The following is a 19,420-nucleotide window of genomic DNA, read 5'->3' on the forward strand; positions in this document are numbered from 1 at the left end:
TGGCAGGCAAACTCAACTGCAATTTTTTTAAGCTCAGGGGCAAACTATGGAGGCGCTTTCCAGAAGGTTCTGCTAATTCCACCCTGTAAAGCATCTAATGAGTACATTGCACCACATGGTTTTGGATACATTGATCATGAGTATTTTATTGATTACCGATACTGCACTGATGGAAAAGAAACCCATCGCTTCGATTTACATTGCTTTGATTCACATGGAAGGTTCTTGATCGATTTGTTTCTCATGTAACTTTTAAGAACCGTCTCTTGTCTACTTTTAAATTCCTTACTGTTTTTCTTATTGACTGGAAATGTCCTTGCTGGGTTTAATTGGGTTCATGGAACTTGAAAGTGCACGGGCTTCTCAAGTTCCTAAGGTAAAGGCCGCTAAGGCTCCTGTGTGAAGACTTGGTCAATCCCTACCTCACCTCAGTCTGCAAGGAAAACCTTTGCTCTTGAAACATTTTCATTCCTATCAAGTTCATCATAGAAGCTGGACACACAAGATGCTCTGCCTGCGTGAATCGTCATCACTTTCTCGCAAAGGGGCTCTTCTAAGCTTTCTGCATGAGAACCCAGAATGGCTGTTTCAACGACTATGTTAATGATTCCAATTGCCTTTTGGTATAATCACCAAAAACCTCTGGGTCCTCAGCACGGTCTGTGTAGCCCCGCCCACACTGGCCTCTCCTCTACCCCTTCTTGTTTTAGATCATGCAGGGCTCAAGAGGCACATGAGGTTCTCAACCTGTGGGTTGTGACCCCATTTGAGGTCACATATCAGGTATTGTGTATACCAGATATTGATATTACAATTCCTAACCGTAGTACAATTATGGTTATGAAGTAACAACAAAGTAGTTTTATGGCTGGGGTCACCACAGCATGAGGGACTGTAGCAAAGGGTCACAGCACTGGAAAGGTTGGGAACCAGTGCCATAGAGCATCCTTCTCCCAGAGGAGCTTGACCTCCCCCACAGTCTTTTATCCTACCTCCTAACATCACTTGCTTTCCTGCGCTTTACCCAATTCACAGCTAACATTCTAATGATTATCCATCAACCACCCACCTTCGAGACTAAAATGTAATCTCCAGAGACCCCTTTGCTGTGTGCCAGCGTGTGCCCAGGAGGCCAGATCGGAGGAAAGAGATGCTGTTTCATCTCTCGTCTCAGCATCACCAACAGTACAGTGCAGTGAGATCTTTCTGGGGAGAGGGAAGTGCCAGTGTCCGCTTCAGGGCAGTACCATCTTGGCCAACTTCATGCCTTCCAGCCACACAGAGGCTGTGAAATGCCTGGGGCACAGTGTAGCTGAGAAAACCCTGCCCATGATGATGACCTTTCCAAGAGATACTTTTCCCTCCCTCACTCTGCAAGGCCCAAAATTACACTGTAGCCCCTCACACATTGGATGATGAACAAATAATACACACCTCCATGAGAACAATTCTCTTCTCTCAAAAATGACCCTTAGCTCTGTAGCCATCTGAATTCCATTGAGACCTGGCTGGAAACGCCCCCTTTGAAGCTTTGTATCCAGGGCCACCACAAATGACCTTCTAAAGAAATATAAAATCCTCCTGGTTATCATTAGTGTTGTTGTTTTGATAAACCAAGCGCAACAAGTATGACTACTGTGTTCTATCCTTCAAGTGCCTTTATCAAACCTTATCTGAAATCTCTCTTTCCATGGTTTCCATGACAGTCTGAAAATATTAAATGACAAATTTCAGAAATAAGTAATTAAATTTTTTTAAACTGCACGCCACACTGAGTAAAATCTCATACTATACCACCTGGGCTATGGATACATCCCATACATCCAAGGTATACATGCTCATATACATTAAACACCAGTCGTATGTAGCCACCAGGGTTATCAGGTCAGTTTTCACAGACTCACGAGTAACATCCATTCTTGCAATAACAGCCTCAAACCGTCAACCTTGTACTGATCCCAAACATTTTATCATTTTATCTCACTGTATGTTATTCTAGTTCATTGTTAGCCGACTGTCACCTCTTTCCGAGCCTACTTTATGTAAATATAGCGTTCAGTGTTATCAACCGCTTCAGATATTCAGGAAACGGTGAAGAGAGGACTGTAAGGAAGAGAGGACTGTTACATTCCCACTCTGAGATGCTTATCTCTATGAGAGAAGCGAGGGGCAGGAGAGCAGTCTAGCCTGGGAGAGTATATTTGTTGCGGAGTTGGGTTTAGCTGGTCTTTACAAACTTACCCTTGGCCTGTGTGTGTATGTCCAATGATCTCTTTAAACCTGAAAGCTGCTCGAAGTTCTTTTCAGTGGACAAGTAAGTGGGATTTCACTCAAAGGCTTCAACAAGTCTTCAGCAAAGTCTAGTTCAGCCGCACTTCACACTTGAACCAAGCACAGTCATCTTCGATTCTCTCTGAACGAACGGGGTATCACAGTCGACATTGATTCCAGGAAGCAAACTCGAAATACCTGCAGCTACTTCTGACGCACCAACACCTGCTACTTCTATTTTCATACTCTGCATCCCCATCCATCTTCATCAAATACCCCGCACCCCCAGCCCAGCCCAGCCCAGCCCAGCCCAGCCCAACCTAGCCCAGCCCAGCCCAGCCCAGCCTCCACCCCTGCCCGTGCCATTTCCTATGGAACCTTTCTTAATAGACTGCTCTTTCAGTCTTCTACAGACAGCCAAGGAGAGCCCATTTCCTTGTGAAACTTTCTTCTCCTGAAGATCCCTCAGTCACATCCTTGCACCCGAGATAAAGGACATAAAACCTTGAACATCACCCACAGACAGGGCTTGGCCCGGTTTGGCACATGAGCATTGCAGCTTAGTCTCATACCAAATTCCTCACTCTCTGGGCTCCACAGGGGCCATCCTTCGGCTGCTCGCTCAGCGTTATGTCACCACCCACTCTTCCTCAGAAAAAGCTATTTCCTTGAGAAGCCACCCATGACCTATACAACACAGGACGCCCGCTCTGCCGTCGTACGCATGCTCACTGCCACGTGCGTCTGCTTCACGCTTTCATTAGATTAGCCGTTCTCTGTTCATTCAATTACAAGTTTGCCTTCACAGTCAGCCTAAAAACTCTCCAAAGACAGGATCCGTGTCTATTTTGTTGAATATTTTCTATTTCTAGTGCCTGGGATCCAACTTCACATGTAGGCATTTAGTAAGGACTTGGCAGACGAATGTGGTCTGCAACAGATGTTAAAAGGATTCTATGACTTCAGTGTCTTTCTTCTTAAATGTAAGCATGCTCAGGACAAAAGCCCAGTAATTCTAATCCTAGAGAAAGGGGGAAACAAATAGGACATTGCCTTTTGGGGAAAAGGATCACAAATGAGCCCACGTTATTCATATTCTTATTTACTAAAAGTCTAGATAAACTGCTTATAATCAGTTACATAGTGTTCCTGCAAACAACTGAAAACTTCAATTTTTATTAAACGATCTATTTCATGGACTTTGGTTTTATAAAGGATACTTCATTTCTACCAATGAATAAATGAATATATGGGTCTTGATATTTAAAGCTTCTCAAATGTAGGAGGTAAGTAACCTGTTATAGAAAGCAAGGAAAGACACGATCTTTTAGTTTGTAAAAACTGGTTTATTTACAATTTGGTATTTTAAAACTGTATCTGAAATTATATATATATACACCCATCCCTGGGAAGTAATCTATATTTATTTAAATATGGAGGCAAAGGGTAGAAAACCTGAGTAAATCTTAAGAGATCTATCTATTGCTACCAATCTGTGAATTTTAACTTTTAGTCCCCTGAGAATTAATGTGTCAAAAATATTTTCATACACTCAAATATAAGGAATAAAAAAAGTTCAAGACCACAAGAAATAATGAACAGAGAGCTATAGTCACCCATCGCCTAAATGGCCACATACCCCACTTCTGCAAATTAAGGTGGGTGTGTGCAGCTGCATCTAAATTTACGGGTAGAGCTAAAGAGACTAAAATGCTCTAGTCTTCAATATTTTTGTGGTATATTGAAAAGATAGCCTCAGACATCGGTAACTAGCAAACCTCTTCTTTCCAGTCTTCTCCCCTCTGTTTTTACAAAGCCTCTTTGGTATCATTCATTTCATTTTCTTCAGCATCAGCTGGGGATAATTATAGCTCAGAGGAGTGCGTAAGGATGAACGATGCTCGTGTGACACTGTGGGATCTGCAGGGAGCTTTCTCCCCTTTGTGGGGAGAGCTGCTCCTACACGCTGCCAAACGCAATGCAATCACATCTCTGCGAGTCCTTACCACAGCCAGCTAACACTTCAGAAGAACCACCACTCATTCTTGATTTACTAAACTTCCGAGACTCAGAAAATTCGGTCATTCCTGTCTCCCTCGCAGTTAATAAGGATGCAACCGCGGCCGATCCGTTAAGTCAAAGAGGCAAGCAAACAGACCAAGCACTTTGCATGAAGACTCGAATCTCTCCTGTATACACAGCACAGTAGTCAGATTTTCTTTGGGGAGGGGCTTATGTCAGTGGTGACAAGTGTTTATTTGTGTTAAGTCTGAAGGAAAAGAGGTGTAGAAGGAACAAGTGAGACAAAGCAAAGCCACAGATACCCGTGGTTTCGGGTCTCTTCTAAAGCCCATTCGAAAACAGAACAGTAAGCGAAGCCAGCGCTAACAAGGGACATTCTCTAAGGCTGGTTTGAAAGCAGCATTGAAGTTCCGTATTTCTGAATTCTTATTTGTATACTTGCTGGTTCCAAAAAGGTAACCAGTTCTAGAGACTCAAACAGAATAGAGCCTTAATTGACTTCAGAACAAACAGATTTGGTAAGAGGGGTGGAAACTGGTCTTTCCTGAGTCAGACCTGGGTGCCGTGGGCCTGCTTGGGTTTTCATATACATCATGTTCATTGGTTTTGCTCTCGTTTGGTGGATTCTGTGGTTGACTGGTTCTGTGTGTTGCGCTTTTACACCGGATGTGGAATTAGCAGCAAGCAAGATAAATCTGAAGACCTTTGTTCTGGGCTTAGGAATCCCATGCTCCCTTCCTTTGGCACATGCTACTGACTGTGGATAAGGCACCGGAAGTCACAGGATTCAGTTGTTAGTAGCGGGAGGGATGTAAACAAAAGCGTGAGGTAGCTCTCCCCAGGACCGCTCATCAACATTATGTCCCCGCGACGCACGTCTGACGTATTTAGTGCCATACTTGCTTGTTGCCAACGGCAAGTAAGCCAGAACTCGGTGTTCAGTGTGTTAACTCGACACATCCTGAGTTAGATGCAGCTCACGAGCCTTATTTCCTGGCCCAACCATGTCAGGAGACACCAAAACCCCAAAATGTGAGCCAGGGAGAATCATAAAATTAGCAAAAGCATGCACATTTCTGAAAGCCTGGGGTAGATAGGAGAGCATCTTCAGATAATGGACCTGAAGAGTCCACAGGGAAGAGTGGGGAATATCAGGAAAGACCTGAGCGCCCTGGTCCCCTCCAGCCTGAAGGATAAAAGGATTCGAAGCTCTAGTATGGGATATGGGATGTAGCAGATACCATATAAAGAAAAATTAACACGAAATTACCAAAGAGAAATAGAAGAATCTAAAGAGCTCTGATTTAGTAGGGGGTTTCTTCCTAAAACCTCATAAAACCAACAAGAACAAAAAAAACCCAACCCTCAGAATCTGCATATTTCTAGTGAAGAAATAACACAAGGTTTTAAGGTCTCAGGCCACCTGCCATGCAAAAGAGTCTCCCCAGGTTTAACAAACCAGGAAGACTCATACCAGAAATAGGGTGAGATTACAGTTAGAAAAAGGGGTGAGAAGTAAGGTAGGACATTAAAATTTTATTCTGAAATTATCTCTGGCCACAACAATAAAATTTAACAAATAATTCACTAAACAGTCTTACTTCTGCTCTGGCTGTACAATGCATACAGTATCATAGAACTGGCCACTAGGGTTCAGACCCACTAGAACACTTCCCATGTTAAGTGGCAACAGCAGCATCTCACAGAAATCTGTACATACATATATACACAGTCCACATTCAACCATTTCACATATTTTCAGTACACACAGTTGCAGCATTAATACAGTCACGTGTCTAAGGTGTTGCTCGATAAAAAACCCAAGCCCCCGCCTAGACATAACTGCAGCAGTTGAGCTGATATAATTACAATGTATCGTATATATGTCCATAGCAGAGAGATGTACAAGCCCCTAAAAACAGAGAGTCCACAAATACTTTTTTTTAATGCTACCACAGCATTATGTTGGGCAATATTAAAACCTTTACCAACCGAATCCGTTGATTTTTTTTATTATTATTTTTTATTTAAAAAAAAATCTTCTGCTTACCAGAAATAGTCTTGATGAAAAAAATTACAAAAAAATGAATGTTCTCTTTTAAAATAATTCGCGCTTTTAAGATTCCAATATGGCCCAATGCTACTGATGCCTAAAGTGTTTTCCGACATTCTGATGGAGTCGTCTAACAGGACCCCACACCGCCCAGTAAGTTTAAAAGTGGCTTAAGTGTCATGCACCCAAATTGTAAAAATCCCTGGCCATCCTTACTGGAGCCAGGCACATAAAAAAAAGGAATGCACTTTGGTTCATACCAAATGCCCTGGGATTAATCAATCACACTATAAAATTAAATGGTTTGAGGTAAATTTTTACAAATACAGTTGATTTTTTGTCTAGTGTTAGCATAACAAAAAAAAAGTTATCATTAAAAAATCAGTCTGATGTTAAGATACAACAAAGACCATCTTTAACCTCTTAAACGTGGGAATTCCTGGCGTAACTAACCAATAGTTATCTTGCTCAACATCCAGTGACAATTCACGCCTTATGGTTTCTATTAAGGCCTATAAATCTAGATATTTAAGACAGATGTTATCTCTGCAGAGGTGGCATCCCTCTTTACTACCTCTCATTCAAAGAGTTAAAGAGGCCAAAAAATGCATGCCCTGTAACATGGCATTCAGAACAAAAGGCACATTATTAACACTAAGGGCACAATTTCTCCTCTACGATGTTAATCTATGCTGCCCTGCGTCCCTCCGTGTTCCACGGTTGTGCTAAGAACACTCTGGTAGTGCAAGAAACAGAGCCAAGTGAGACTGCAACCAAAGACAAGACTACACTGTGCTATTCCTAAATCTGAAAACAGCTGAGACATCCCTAGACAATGGTAACCTGTGAGACCTGTTTCCAAGCCAACTCCTAGTCGCTATCAGAGCCCTTTACTTAGTTGAAGATCATGAAGAGGCAACAGTTTCATTTTAGACACAATAGTTAAATAAGATTCTCCTCAAAGCAGCGGTATCAGTAAATGCTGACACAGTTTTTGTGAATAAAGGAAATTTCACTGTAGTTCCAGGAGGGGGGGGGGGGGAGAAGGAAACAAAAGCCTTGTAGCACATGATGGTTGACTTTAAAGTTTCCCGTTCCATATATGGGTAAAGCTCCTCACAAAAGTTCCGCTGGCATCTACGAAGAACCAGTTTTGTGTGGTGGGGGAAAGACAAACAATCTTAGTCCACTTCTAAACTGTTGCAAGTACAGTGAGGTTCTAGGGGAGTGAGTAACGTTAGACTCAAGGCTCAGGCGGCAACCAAGTGAGAACAGAGGAAGGGAGCCTGGCGGGGAGGGGAAATAGCGTCCATTTTTAAAATTTTATTTTAATGACCTAAAGACAATAACCATCGTTAAAGAGACTCATAGCTTTACAAAGTCCCCCAGACCACTCTTTATACTTCTTATGCCTTTAAGCCAAAGTTTTAAAAATAAATACAGCATTTTTAAGCCCTCTAAGCCACTGATTGGGGGTGCTGTCACATGAGCATCATTATGTAACTTATTGACATATTATTGCACTTCACAGATTACACAGAACTGTGTATAGTATGCTAAAGAATTTGACTAGGGGAAATAAGCTATAATTGCTAAGTACAGGGGTACAAATTAATTTATCAATGACATCCTTAAATAGTAAAGCAAACAGCGATATTACTAACTTATTAATAAGCTAATCTTATTACTGATTTTTGGCAAATATTTGAAATAATTCCTGAGCATATTTTTCCACCATCAACTGGCAAAGCCTCAAGATAAGAAAAATGTTTTATTCAAAATGACACTTTCTATTTTTTTTCTTTTTTTCTTTTTTTTTAAGTAAGAGAAAACATAGAATTAAAAAAACTTAACCAGAAACTTTCTTGGCCTTGCTGGGGACCGTGCTTTAAGTACTTGTAAATCGATTTACAGGCAATACAATAATATCTGTGCATATAAAAGATTATTTATCCTAATTTTTACTATCCAAAACCTATTGTCCAAACAGGCAGAAATCTTTCTCTATTAAATTGCACATACTAAAAAATTCTTTCCACGTGCCTTGAAATTGATATATATCACTGTTCATACATTAGTGATAAAATACTGAAATTTTCACTGTGAAAATAATTATTATTCAGAGAAGAAAATATTCTTTTACCTAACTCTCAGTTACTCTCTCAGGTAAAGCGTCTTTCCCCACAAAAACACTCAGTACGATTCAAAAGAAAAAAGTCAACTCAACAGAGGAATCGTGATTTTCCTGGGGCAGTCAGGCCATTTAACTTGACGTTGGAATTTCTCCTCCCTTTGCAACCCCTATTCTTTCTAACGAAAGAGCTGATGCTTCCCCAGGCTAAGGGAACCTCCGTGGCACCTGCAGTGTGAACTGACTCCAGTCCGGTCGGCTAACTCTTCTTTGGAACTACGGAAATCCCCACCTCAGGTAGCAAGGCCGATGTTCTTTTGGAAACTGGGGTACGAAACTGTAGACAGAATGGCAGCTGAAATGTCTCTCTGTGTTATTGGTCTGGGATGGACAAAAAAGACAGACTAAACGCAGGCAACAGATGTGTGTGGTGGAAGAGGAGCGAACAAGAGAAAAGGCAGCAGGGAACACTGTGGGGGAGTCCTTAAAATTAGGTGCAAAAGCAATCCCGTAACCAGAAGGCTTCCTGATTATGACAGCCCGCCATCATCCCAGTGCCTCGGGAGGAACGGACACATCTCAGTTTCCACTTATCCACTAAATGCGGCTCGGTGGCTTAAGCACATCAGAATGTTAAGTGGGCAGTTGAAAGCGGGCAATCCTATTTTGTAATCATTTGAACAGACTGTGAGGAAAAAAAGAAAATCTCAAAAGTGCAGTTTTCCTTAGAGATTTTTTTTACCCCGGCCCCCCTTCTCCCTCCTCCACTCTGAACCAGATTAATTTATGAAAAATGGAGGCAAGGCAGGCTGCTTCCGTGTGAACCTGGAGCCAGGAGAGAGGAGGGGGGCCTCAGGGGGGCACCTCCCTGGGGAGTGGGACCAAAACAGAGTGAATGTGTTTGACCAATCTGCAAATGTGTGACAGTCATGAAGAATCAATGGCCTGCCACCAATGTGATTTCTCTGCCACACTAAATACAGTAAGGCTCATCGTACTTTTAGAAACACAAGGAAGAAAAAAAAAAAAAAAAACCAAAAACAGTTTCAGAAAGTATAAAAACTTAAAGCATTGTCCCCATGTATTTTATAAAAACAAAACAGTCTTACATCAAGTGCTGAAAAGATACAAATGAGTTGAGTTATTGAGCAAATAAAAACAGGTCTGAGCTACACTTTTTCAACCCAGTAAGGCTCAGCTATAACGCGTGTTTTTTTTCCTCTTCAGATTGCCAGCATCAGGGGGACTGGAGCTCAGCTAACAAGTTTCGGCAACACTGTCCTCTGCTGAATATTCCCATTGGCATCTGTCATCTGTGCCAAGTTAGTCCTCAGCTTGGAAGCTGAACTGGAGGGTGGAGGTAACTTGGAAATGGAGGTGATAGCACCGGTACTCTCTGTGACCCTCTTCACCGCTGTCTTCTCCCCGGTCGGAGGCTTTGGCAAGCGCCTCCTAAGCCACGGGTGCCGCAAAGCCTGGCCCGGGGTCATGCGGACCGCGGGATCCCACTCCAAACACTGTTTTAAGAAGTCAAGGAAAAGAGGATCATCGCATCCCTTCAGTGCGTTCCCCCACTCTCTGCTCTCTGGCGGACCCCTTAGTTTCCCTCTCCGGGATCGGCCCCCGTTGAGGACCACAGAGCCATCTGAAAGAGTCGTAACCGTGCAGTATCGGGGGTAACCCTTGGAGCTCACGAAATTTTTGGCTCGTTTGGAAGCATCCAGGAGTTTCTGAGAGGGCATGCCCAAAAGCTCGATCATACAAGCCAGCTGGTCCCCTTCATCCTCCCCAGGCAAGAGGGGGTAACCGGTCAAGAGTTCCGCGAGGATGCAACCCAGGCTCCACATGTCTATGGGCATGCCATACCTGGCTCCGAGGATCACTTCCGGAGCCCGGTAAAAGCGTGACTGGATGTACGTGTAGACGCGTTGGTGCTCGTAACAACTGGAGCCAAAGTCAATCACTTTAATACTGCTTCGACCCTGCTGCTTTAACAAAATGTTCTCGGGCTTAAGGTCACAGTGGATTATTCTGTTCTTGTGCAAAGCATCCAAGCACTGCAGAATGGAGTGGGCAAACTTGCGCACCAGAGGCAGGCTGAAGCCCTGGAACTTATTCTTTTTGATGAGCTCATAGAGGTTCATGCTCAGCAACTCGAACGTCATGCAGATGTGGTTGCGGAAGGTGAAGTTCTCCAGCATGTGGATGACGTTCATTGTGTTGTCCTTGTCCTGCTTCCGTAGGTGTTCCAAGATCCGGATCTCCTCGGCCGCCTGCCTGTGGAAGCGCTTCTCGTTCCGCACCATTTTCAGGGCCACGTGCTGGTGGACTTTGTGGTCATAGGCCTTGACCACCTGCCCAAAGCTCCCCTTCCCAATGACCTTGAGGACCTCGTACCTGTAAGCCACGTGATCATGGGGCACCTGCACGTACGATCCCTGGTCGTCGTCATAACCACCATTGTTGGGTCCACCGGTCATGCCTTGGCGTTTCTTTGCATTTGGACCCAAGAAGTATATTTCAGGGTAGCTAAAAATCTCATGGTGTTCGAAGGCTGTGAGTTTTTGCATGTATTGCTTCATCGCTTGTTCGGGCGTCATGGGGGTGGCTTTTACCTTCCCCATGCCTTCCATGGACTTCAGAGAGGTGGAGCTGCCCTGCCGTCGGTGAATGCTCTCCAGCTGCCTCTCGGGCACCCCAGGCAAGCCGGTCTTGCCCACCGACGTAAGCCCATTGGGCTGTGTTGTGAGCACTGTCCTTTTGTTACTATTATCCTCGAACAGCTGCTGAACCTGGATCTGTCCGTGGCTATGGCTGTTGAGGTGGAGGTGGTCATTCATGGTGTGCTTACCGCCGCCAATCTGGAATGCAGACAAAACGCATCAATAGAAAGGAAGGGGGTGCACCTCATCTCTCCAAGGATGACTTTTGAAAAGTCCCCGTTAACCCATTCCTATCTTTACAATATCCAATTTGGCGTGAACAAAGTCACATCTGGTTTTACTACATGGAAGCCATCCCATGAACATACACTAGCAGAGAAAATGAGTAGGCTGGTTATAGCCAAGACAGTAAAAAAAAAAAAAAAAAGTAGACAGTTGACATAGGACAGCCCCAAGAATGCCAGCCCTACATAGCCCAAGTCTTTGGAGTAAGTTTTCCTGGAGCAAAGATCAGCGTTCATGTTACCATCCTGCACCTAGTGTTTAATAACAGGCCTGGCCCATGGCGGGTGTTTGGAGCCATATCTGATCTGGAAATGAAACAGACAAAGCACAAAGAAGTGCCATCTACCCTGCTGCCCACGCCCAGACCACAGTGTCTCCCACATTTCATCTAGGCATTCTTTATTTACACGAGGACGGGGAATCACATTTGTCCAGTGCTCTTTTACGTATCTAGATCTCCTCCCCAAACACGGTGTGTTTCCTTCTTCCCTGGAAGTTATAATTGACCTTGGAGAGCACACATAGCAACAAGCAAAATATGCTTCTATTGACAGAGTCTCACATAGATACGTGTGCCCTGGTTATCTCTCGAACTTCAAACCTGTTGTTTACAGTTTCTGGGTGTTGGTGGCTTTATAATCAGTTAAGGTCATTCTGTCCAACAAACTGAGCAACTTGCCATTCCGTTTGGGGCCTCTGGTCCACAGCTCAGTACCCATGCATGGGTTTGTACAGGCTGCTGGGATACTCAGCTTTCCAACATAGAATAATGTGACATTGAGACTCCCACCATGGCAGGATCTAGAATCACCTAAGAGACAAACCTCTGCGCATGTCCCTTAAAGAGCTTCTAGATTGGGTTAACCGAGGTGGGAAGATCCAACCTATATACATGGCTGCACTTTTCCACTGGCTGGGGTTCCAGACTTGATGAGCAAAGCAAGCCAAACCCTATCATGCTCCCCCATCGGCTTCCAGCCAGCAGAGGCAGTGTGACCAGCTGCCTCAGGTTCCTGCCACCATGCCTTCATGCCATGACAGTATAGCCCTCCTTAAATTGCCAGCTGAAATAAACCCTTCCTCCTTGAAATCGACTCTTGCCAGGTATTTGCTCAAAGCAAAGGAAACAGTAACCAAGACGAATACAAAGTAGCAGTTTCTATTTCTGGCACACATGCCATCCCAGAATAGTCTCATCTAAACAAAACTTGACAGGGCAAAGGAAGAGCCCTCCTTTTCCCATCCTGAATGGGCTGGGATTTCCTTCGAGCAGCCTGCTGGTGGATTCTCACTTGAGACCTCAAAGAATCAACTCGTCGCCATAATCTACCCCACCCTTTCCATCAGTATTAGTAAGGGACAGGCTACAGAGTGCTGGGAACTGTGCCCACTGGGGATTTACAGTCAATAGGATGAGTCCTAGTTCCTCGGTGCTAAGTCCTCTGTTTTGGGTTATTCATACTCCTGAAAGAACAGACGCACTCTGTAGGGTGGCACGGGGATTCAAGAAATGGTTTAGGAGCAGCTGGATTATAAAATGAAATCACACGATCTTCATTTTTTTTTTGTTTTTGTTTTTTGTTTTTATTTTTGAACTGACAAACAGCAAGCACAATGACCATCTATGGAGTGAGACTCTCTGCTTACTTCTAAAACAGAAGGAAGCCAGCACTCGTGACTATGACTTTACAGAACCAAGAATTTTATTCCTCGGAGAGACTTTCAGCAGATTTCTCTTATGGAACCTGCAGATGATACTCCATGCTTCCAAGGCGACTGGCGACTGTATGTTCTACTAAGGGAGGTGCTATCTTTTTTGACTTCAAAAGCAAGGCAGCCCACAAAATGCACCAGAAAAGCTTTGCACAGATAAAAAGGTAATGCAGACTTGTTTGTCCTTCCCTTCCTTTCCCTGGGTTCTTAAGACCCCAGAGTTAGCCAAGAACTTGCTAACAAGTGCTAGCCTTGGGGTGGGGGAAACCAGTGCTGGCATGGCCTGCCTCTGAAGTGCTAGGTCCTGCCCCGCTCCACTGTGCCCCAGTCTACGCACTGCGTTCCTTCCAAAGCTCCATTCATCTCTGAGCCCTCTTTCCTCTGCAGTCTTTAAAACACCAGGAATGAAAAGGATTCAGGATTTGAAATCTGTCTCTTCAGGGCCAGAGGGGGATTCCTTCAGGTCTACCCGCAACCCCGCCATCCAGATCTATGCTCTACGTACGACTCGAGAGCCACATGAAGGATAAAAATCAACCTTGAAATTTGTAAAGATTCCTAAAATGCTAGCACCATAAAACTTTTTGAGCATCAAGATTTTACTCCGGCTTATGTTATTATAATGACTTTTTGTATAATCCAAAAAAAACAAAACAAAACATTCTAATATTTTAGTGGCCAGAAGTGAAAGAGATTGCCCATCAATTGGACCACCATGTCTCTCTCCGGCTGCCTGCTCTCGGCGTCCTTTTGCAGGATCTGCTATGTCCCTTTGCTGACAGGTGGATCCAAGCTTCCGTTCTCTTGCCTTTTCACTCCAATAATTTCCTAGGCAGTGCTGAGCACAGCTGGCATGTCCTGGAGTGCCTCTCATTGGCTGGAGCCTACCAGGTCTCCTCTTGCAGACACGCCTATCCATCCCTGCCTCCTGGACTCAAACCCTTCCGCTCAGCTACTAATGAGTCTCTGATCCCACAAGCAACTCAAACAAACTCCTAACTTTTCTTTATAGAGCCAGATGTTTTCTTGTTATCCTAATCCCAACTTTAAAACAAACAAATAAGCACCTACGACGACGAAAACAAAAAACAAAACAAAACAAAAAAAAATCCCCTCTCTTTCCAAATAAACACTCTGGCTGAATACCTGGGAATCCCCGACAGTGTACACCTGGGAACCCTTCTCAGACTCTGCACCCTTCCCACACTATCGTGAAGCCTCCTGTGTCCAACCCCTCATGCCCTTTCTAAGAGTTACATTTCGCCGTACACTGCTTGTTTTCACTGGGACAACTGAGGTGGCTATGCAGGCAGAGGCAGACCCAGGCCCAGATGCACCCTGCTTCATAGCCTAAACTCTTCAAATCCTTTTCCACAGTGTTTTCTAGAGTTGGCATGCACATGCTGTCTGTCTGAGACTGCCCTTGCTTTTCTTGTGGCCCACGGCTATATCCCACCACCAGAGCCAATGCCTGCCGTAAGAACACATCTGGCCTGAGCCCTTCCAAGTCTGATCTATCCATCTCAGAGGAACAAGGCTGAACTCCCAAGACCCAGGAATCCTGTGCATTTTCACACCCTCTCTTGTTGATGGAAGCAGTTTTCTAAGAGCCCAGAGATTTTCGCCCGTCAAGTGAATGCAGTGCCCACAGTTACTGTGTGACCCTGGGCTGTTTACTTAATCTCTCAGAAAGGTCCCAAGCTACCTCATTAGGGCTATTAGGGAGATTAGAGAAGTTACACGTAGAAAGTGTTGGGTATAGTACTGAGCAGGGACAGCTACGACCACTACCCTTTTCAGACTTTGAATCTCCTTCTTACCACTGTTCATATGATAAACTCCTATTCATTCTTAAAAACCCAGGGCTCTCACATCCTCTGATTATTCAATCCCCTCCTCCCCCCCCCCCCCCCCCCCCGCCACACACACACCTACAGTACCGTTCACTGCTTCATTTCACTCTGGTTTGACAAAAAAAAATCACATCCATCTATCCGGCTGCTGAGAAATTACAGGAGAGGATCACCTCTAATTTTTAAGTCCCCGACAACAGTAAACTCAGGTCCACAGTGGGAATTTAATGACTACCTCCTGACTAGAAGCACACACATCAAGAAATGTCTCTCGGAGTCATTCTTCAGAGATGGTGTTTGCATCTTCAAAAGAAAACATGAAGTCAACACTGAGGGAGTTGGGAAATATCCCAAGAGGCCCAAGTCACAAGATCTCACTATGCCTCCGAGGCAAAGGACAGCTGGTTAAAAAGTACCTGAGGCAGACATCTTAACAACACCCCAGAGCCTTACACATTCCAGGAGTTAAAGATATTTACTTGAAGGTTCCAGGAGGAAGAAGACTGAAATCCCAACCAAAATCAAATGCACAAAACTGACACATGGTGGGCTTGGGGGAGGGGCACCCAGAAAGGCCAGACAAGCCAGGACCAGATCATAAACATAAGAACCCTGAAAACTCTTCACTCTCACCTCAGCCTCTTGAAGTCAGCGACCATGGGTTGGCCCTATTGGCTAAGGTAGTACAATGTGTCACATTCAAGAATGCAAGCTGACACTAACTAAAGGTAATGGTCCAACTCCCCAGGGAATGCATGCATTAACGTGGAGAGACCCATAAAGCCCTCCTCGGAACATGCAATGTTTTAGCATTGAAAATTCTATCAGACAACAAAGGCTAAGAAGTCTGCCACTTCATCACCCTCTCGCGATACCAAAATGGCAAGCAACAGATGCTCCTCGTGCTAAGACTTCTGGGAGTTTTAAAGCCTCCCCAAATCATCTTAGAAATGTTGTGTGCGGTTATGGGAAGAAAACTGTGGAGGTTAAAAAATAAAATCACTGATGAATAATCTAAGCGTTAAAAGTTATAAGGATATTTACCAGTATCTTGGAATCTATAGAAATGAAAAGTTTTCAAAAATTTTATCATCTCCCATATATTATTATTCTTTTTAAAAGTCAATGAGAATTGAGATATTTATTGGTTTTACTTTTAGGACAAGCTGACCCAAACTAAATTGCTATAGTATACAATAAACGTCATACAAAAAAAAAAAAAAAAAGAAAGCATATTACCATGGAAAATTCCAAAGTTCATAACCCTGTCATGTGTTTAAGGGAGAAAGGGGCCTGCTCTGCTCATTCCTCCACAGTTCCTCCCAGGGGTAACTGCTCCAGAAACAAATACATAAACACTTTTGAAAATGTGGAATATTGCGTCTCTGGATCTGCAAAGGTTCTAGTATTTATAATTAAGCTGATACTGGTCCCCAGAACTAGTAGTCCCAAATAGTACATGAAGTGAAGACTCGGGAGGGTGTGTGACTCGGCAATACACATCAGAGTAGCCTCTGGACTCCTGACAGCTCAGTTAACCTGTGGAGTCTGCCTCCTCAGGTAAACACACAGAGGAGCCAGATAAACTCAGCTCAGGCTGGGAAACCTGCAATGTTACACAAACCAAGTCGAAACTCACATTTGAAACACAAAGCTTCACTTTCAAAACCCAGCATCCAAGGATGCTGAGCGGCTGAAGTTCACCCTTCAGCTACAAACAGCCATGTCACACGCAGGTCACAAAGCACAGGCGTCTACCCCCCGAAATTGCCTTCATGGCCTTTCCTTTCTGATGCCACACAGGCTATTCTGCTAGTGACAACTTCTCCTTCACCGGGTTCCATGACATATTTCAACCCCAAAGAAGTTCTGATCAGGCAAAGGCCATCCTTACAAAAACTGGGAAACCGGAGGCAAACTGAATTATTTCTTTTCCAGTTCACACCATGTAACATGATCACACCAACACATGAGGGAGGGGGAGCTGGGGGGAGGGGGATGGACGCTGTATTTTCCAAACTGTCAGATGATTCAAAACCAGCCAAAACCACAGAAAATCCAAACCTCTAAAACCAATGGCTGTTCCTTTGTAGAATGCCCTTGTGGCAATCACATCCCTACTAACTGCAGGCTCTCTTTCCCAGCAACAGTACAACCCAGATGAGTTAATTCTGTATAATGTCCAGCCCCCAGGATAGACCCACCGAGAAAAACAGAATGACAAAACATGCCTATGAGATTATTTACCTCTCTTACATATCTCCATTACAACTAAAGTCCACCTTCTCATCTCCTGTGATAAACAAGTTTCAGTCACACATGACCCCTCCCCCCCCCCCCCCCCCCCCCCCCCCCCCCCCCCGAGATGCTCCTTGCAGGCCACAAACCATGGGTGGGTGCTCTCAACAAACTTTCACTTGGCAACAAAACCCTATGCCCTGCAAGCAACCTCACTCAGAAAGCATCCTAGGTTGCTCACGCTCCCAGAGAGCCTTTGGGAAAGAGACCTTTGAAACCACCACCTTCTGCAAGCGCACACCTCCTCTAGGCTCCCGGTCACCATCCAAAGGCCATCGCTGGGAGCTGAGGAAAGGTACATACTGAAGTCACATCCAGCTTGCCAGTCACTACAGCTACCAGTCCCAGGCTCCGCTCTCCTCCCCAGGGCCTCAAGGGACCACAGCCCTTGTCAGATGCCCTTCCTTTGCCACCTACAAAGCAAAGCCCAGTCTTTCCTTTTGAGCAATATCCACGTTGAGAATCCTGCGGGGGGGGGGGCGGTTGTTTTGTTTTGACGACTGCTGTAGCTCTTATTTTTGTTAATGTTAATTACAATTTCTGCTGTGCTCAAACCTGTAGCTCTCATAAAACATGCTTACACACGCGGGGGACAATTGGCGGGTGCTCCCTGCTGGCTGGAGCCAGGCCTCGGAAGCTCTTTGGGGGATCGATTTTCCGGGCAGGGTAGCCTAGCTGTCCCCTAACACATACGTTTCTATAAATATCCACTACCCCTGGGGTTGGGAGTAGATGTTTACGGGGGGGGGGGAGGGAGCTCTGGGAAGCAGAGATGAAAAAAGGGGGAGGGGGCGCAAGGAGGAAGTTCCCAGGAAAAGGAGCTCTGGGGTGGGCGAGCACCAGAGGGAAGCAAGGGGCCCAAGCCACGAATCTCCTTTGTGGCAGCAGCTCGGGGCTCGCCCAAGTTGCAGAGGGCGGCGTCGAGGACAGGCCCCTGCCAGGGGCGTGGAGATTCGGCCCTCTCTTCCCACAGTCGGAACCCAACAAGCCAGGGGTCTGCCTGGCGCCCACCCGAAGCCAGGTCTCACCGTGTGGGCTGTAGTGGTAGCGTTGCTGGCCCGGAGAGGCGGCAGGGCGATGGGGGAGGGCGGGCCGGTCCCCACTCCGCTTCGGGGAGCCCCCGCGCCGATCCCCGGGGAAGCCTGAAGCTGGCGAACGGCGGTGTCCCCTCCTCGGCCTGGGAGCCACGCGCGGGAGGAGACAAAAGAGGGTCAGGGTGGGGGAAGAGAGCCACCCAGACCCCCCGCCCCCGCCCCGGTGGGCAGCGAACCCCCTCTTCCAGGGAGAAGATGGAAGGAGACACCCGGCCCGGGAAAAGCCGGCGGCGTGCGGGAAACGAGGGGGGTCGGGACGCGACTCCCCGGCGCGCACCCGCCAGCTGCAAAGTTAAGTTCGCGACCCGGCGGGGAGCAGTGCTGGGCCGGAGCTCCGGAGCCCACGTCGCCGGGCCGGGGGAGGGGAGGGCGGGCCACCGAGAGGGCGCAGCGGCGGGGTCGCGCTCCGGATGGCCCTCGCTCGACCCGCCGGGTTCGGGGATCCCGGGGCACCAACGCGCGCAGCCCGCGCCCCACGCCGCCAACAGGGTCCCGGGGCCCTTACCGGTCGGGTAGGCGGCGGGAGCGGCGGCCGAAGGTTTCCTGGTTAACATGGCCGCGGGAGAGGAACGTGCATGGCAGTGCTGCCCTCGCCGCCGGTCCCGCCGCTACTCCTCGCCGCCGCCGCCGCCGCCGCCGCCTCCTGGTCTCCCCTCACGCGGGTCACCCGCGCCTCGTCGCCGCCTCGCTCCCCCTACAGCCAGACACACGCAGTCCGCTGCATCCCCTCGGCCCGGACCCGCCGCCGCGAGCCCCCCGCTCTCCTCCTCGCCGCCGCCGTCCCCCTCGTCCTCGGGCGGCTGCTGTACCCCCCGGCCCGTGCACATGCCTCGCCCTCCCCTGCCGCACCGCTGGCCTCCCCGACTCCCTCACATCGGGGCCGCGGGGAGCGGGCTGCGGCCGCCGGGACCCACTCGCTCGGGAGCCTCCTCCCGGGCCCGCGCGCGTCCGCGCACACTCGCACACACGCTCGCCCCCGCGGCTCGCGCCCGAGAAGGCCAGCCCCGCCCCCGCCGAGGCCCCGCCCCAGACTCCCC

General features: G+C 46.7%; 1 protein-coding gene across 1 annotated transcript; it reads right to left on the reverse strand.

Annotated features, from left to right (window-relative positions):
• Positions 1-9,535: 9,535 nt before the first annotated feature.
• On the reverse strand, positions 9,536-19,357 carry Dyrk2 (dual specificity tyrosine phosphorylation regulated kinase 2). The gene is made up of 3 exons (XM_021175004.2): positions 18,889-19,357; positions 18,318-18,466; positions 9,536-11,338 (listed from the first exon to the last, which is right to left on the reverse strand). Exons 1-3 carry the CDS (start codon positions 18,935-18,937, stop codon positions 9,731-9,733), a joined length of 1,806 nt encoding a protein of 601 aa, XP_021030663.1. The 5' UTR covers positions 18,938-19,357; the 3' UTR covers positions 9,536-9,730.
• Positions 19,358-19,420: the final 63 nt, after the last annotated feature.

The sequence above is a fragment of the Mus caroli genome, chromosome 10 (genome assembly GCF_900094665.2).
Source record: "Mus caroli chromosome 10, CAROLI_EIJ_v1.1, whole genome shotgun sequence".
In the NCBI taxonomy this organism is placed as follows: Eukaryota; Metazoa; Chordata; class Mammalia; order Rodentia; family Muridae; genus Mus; species Mus caroli.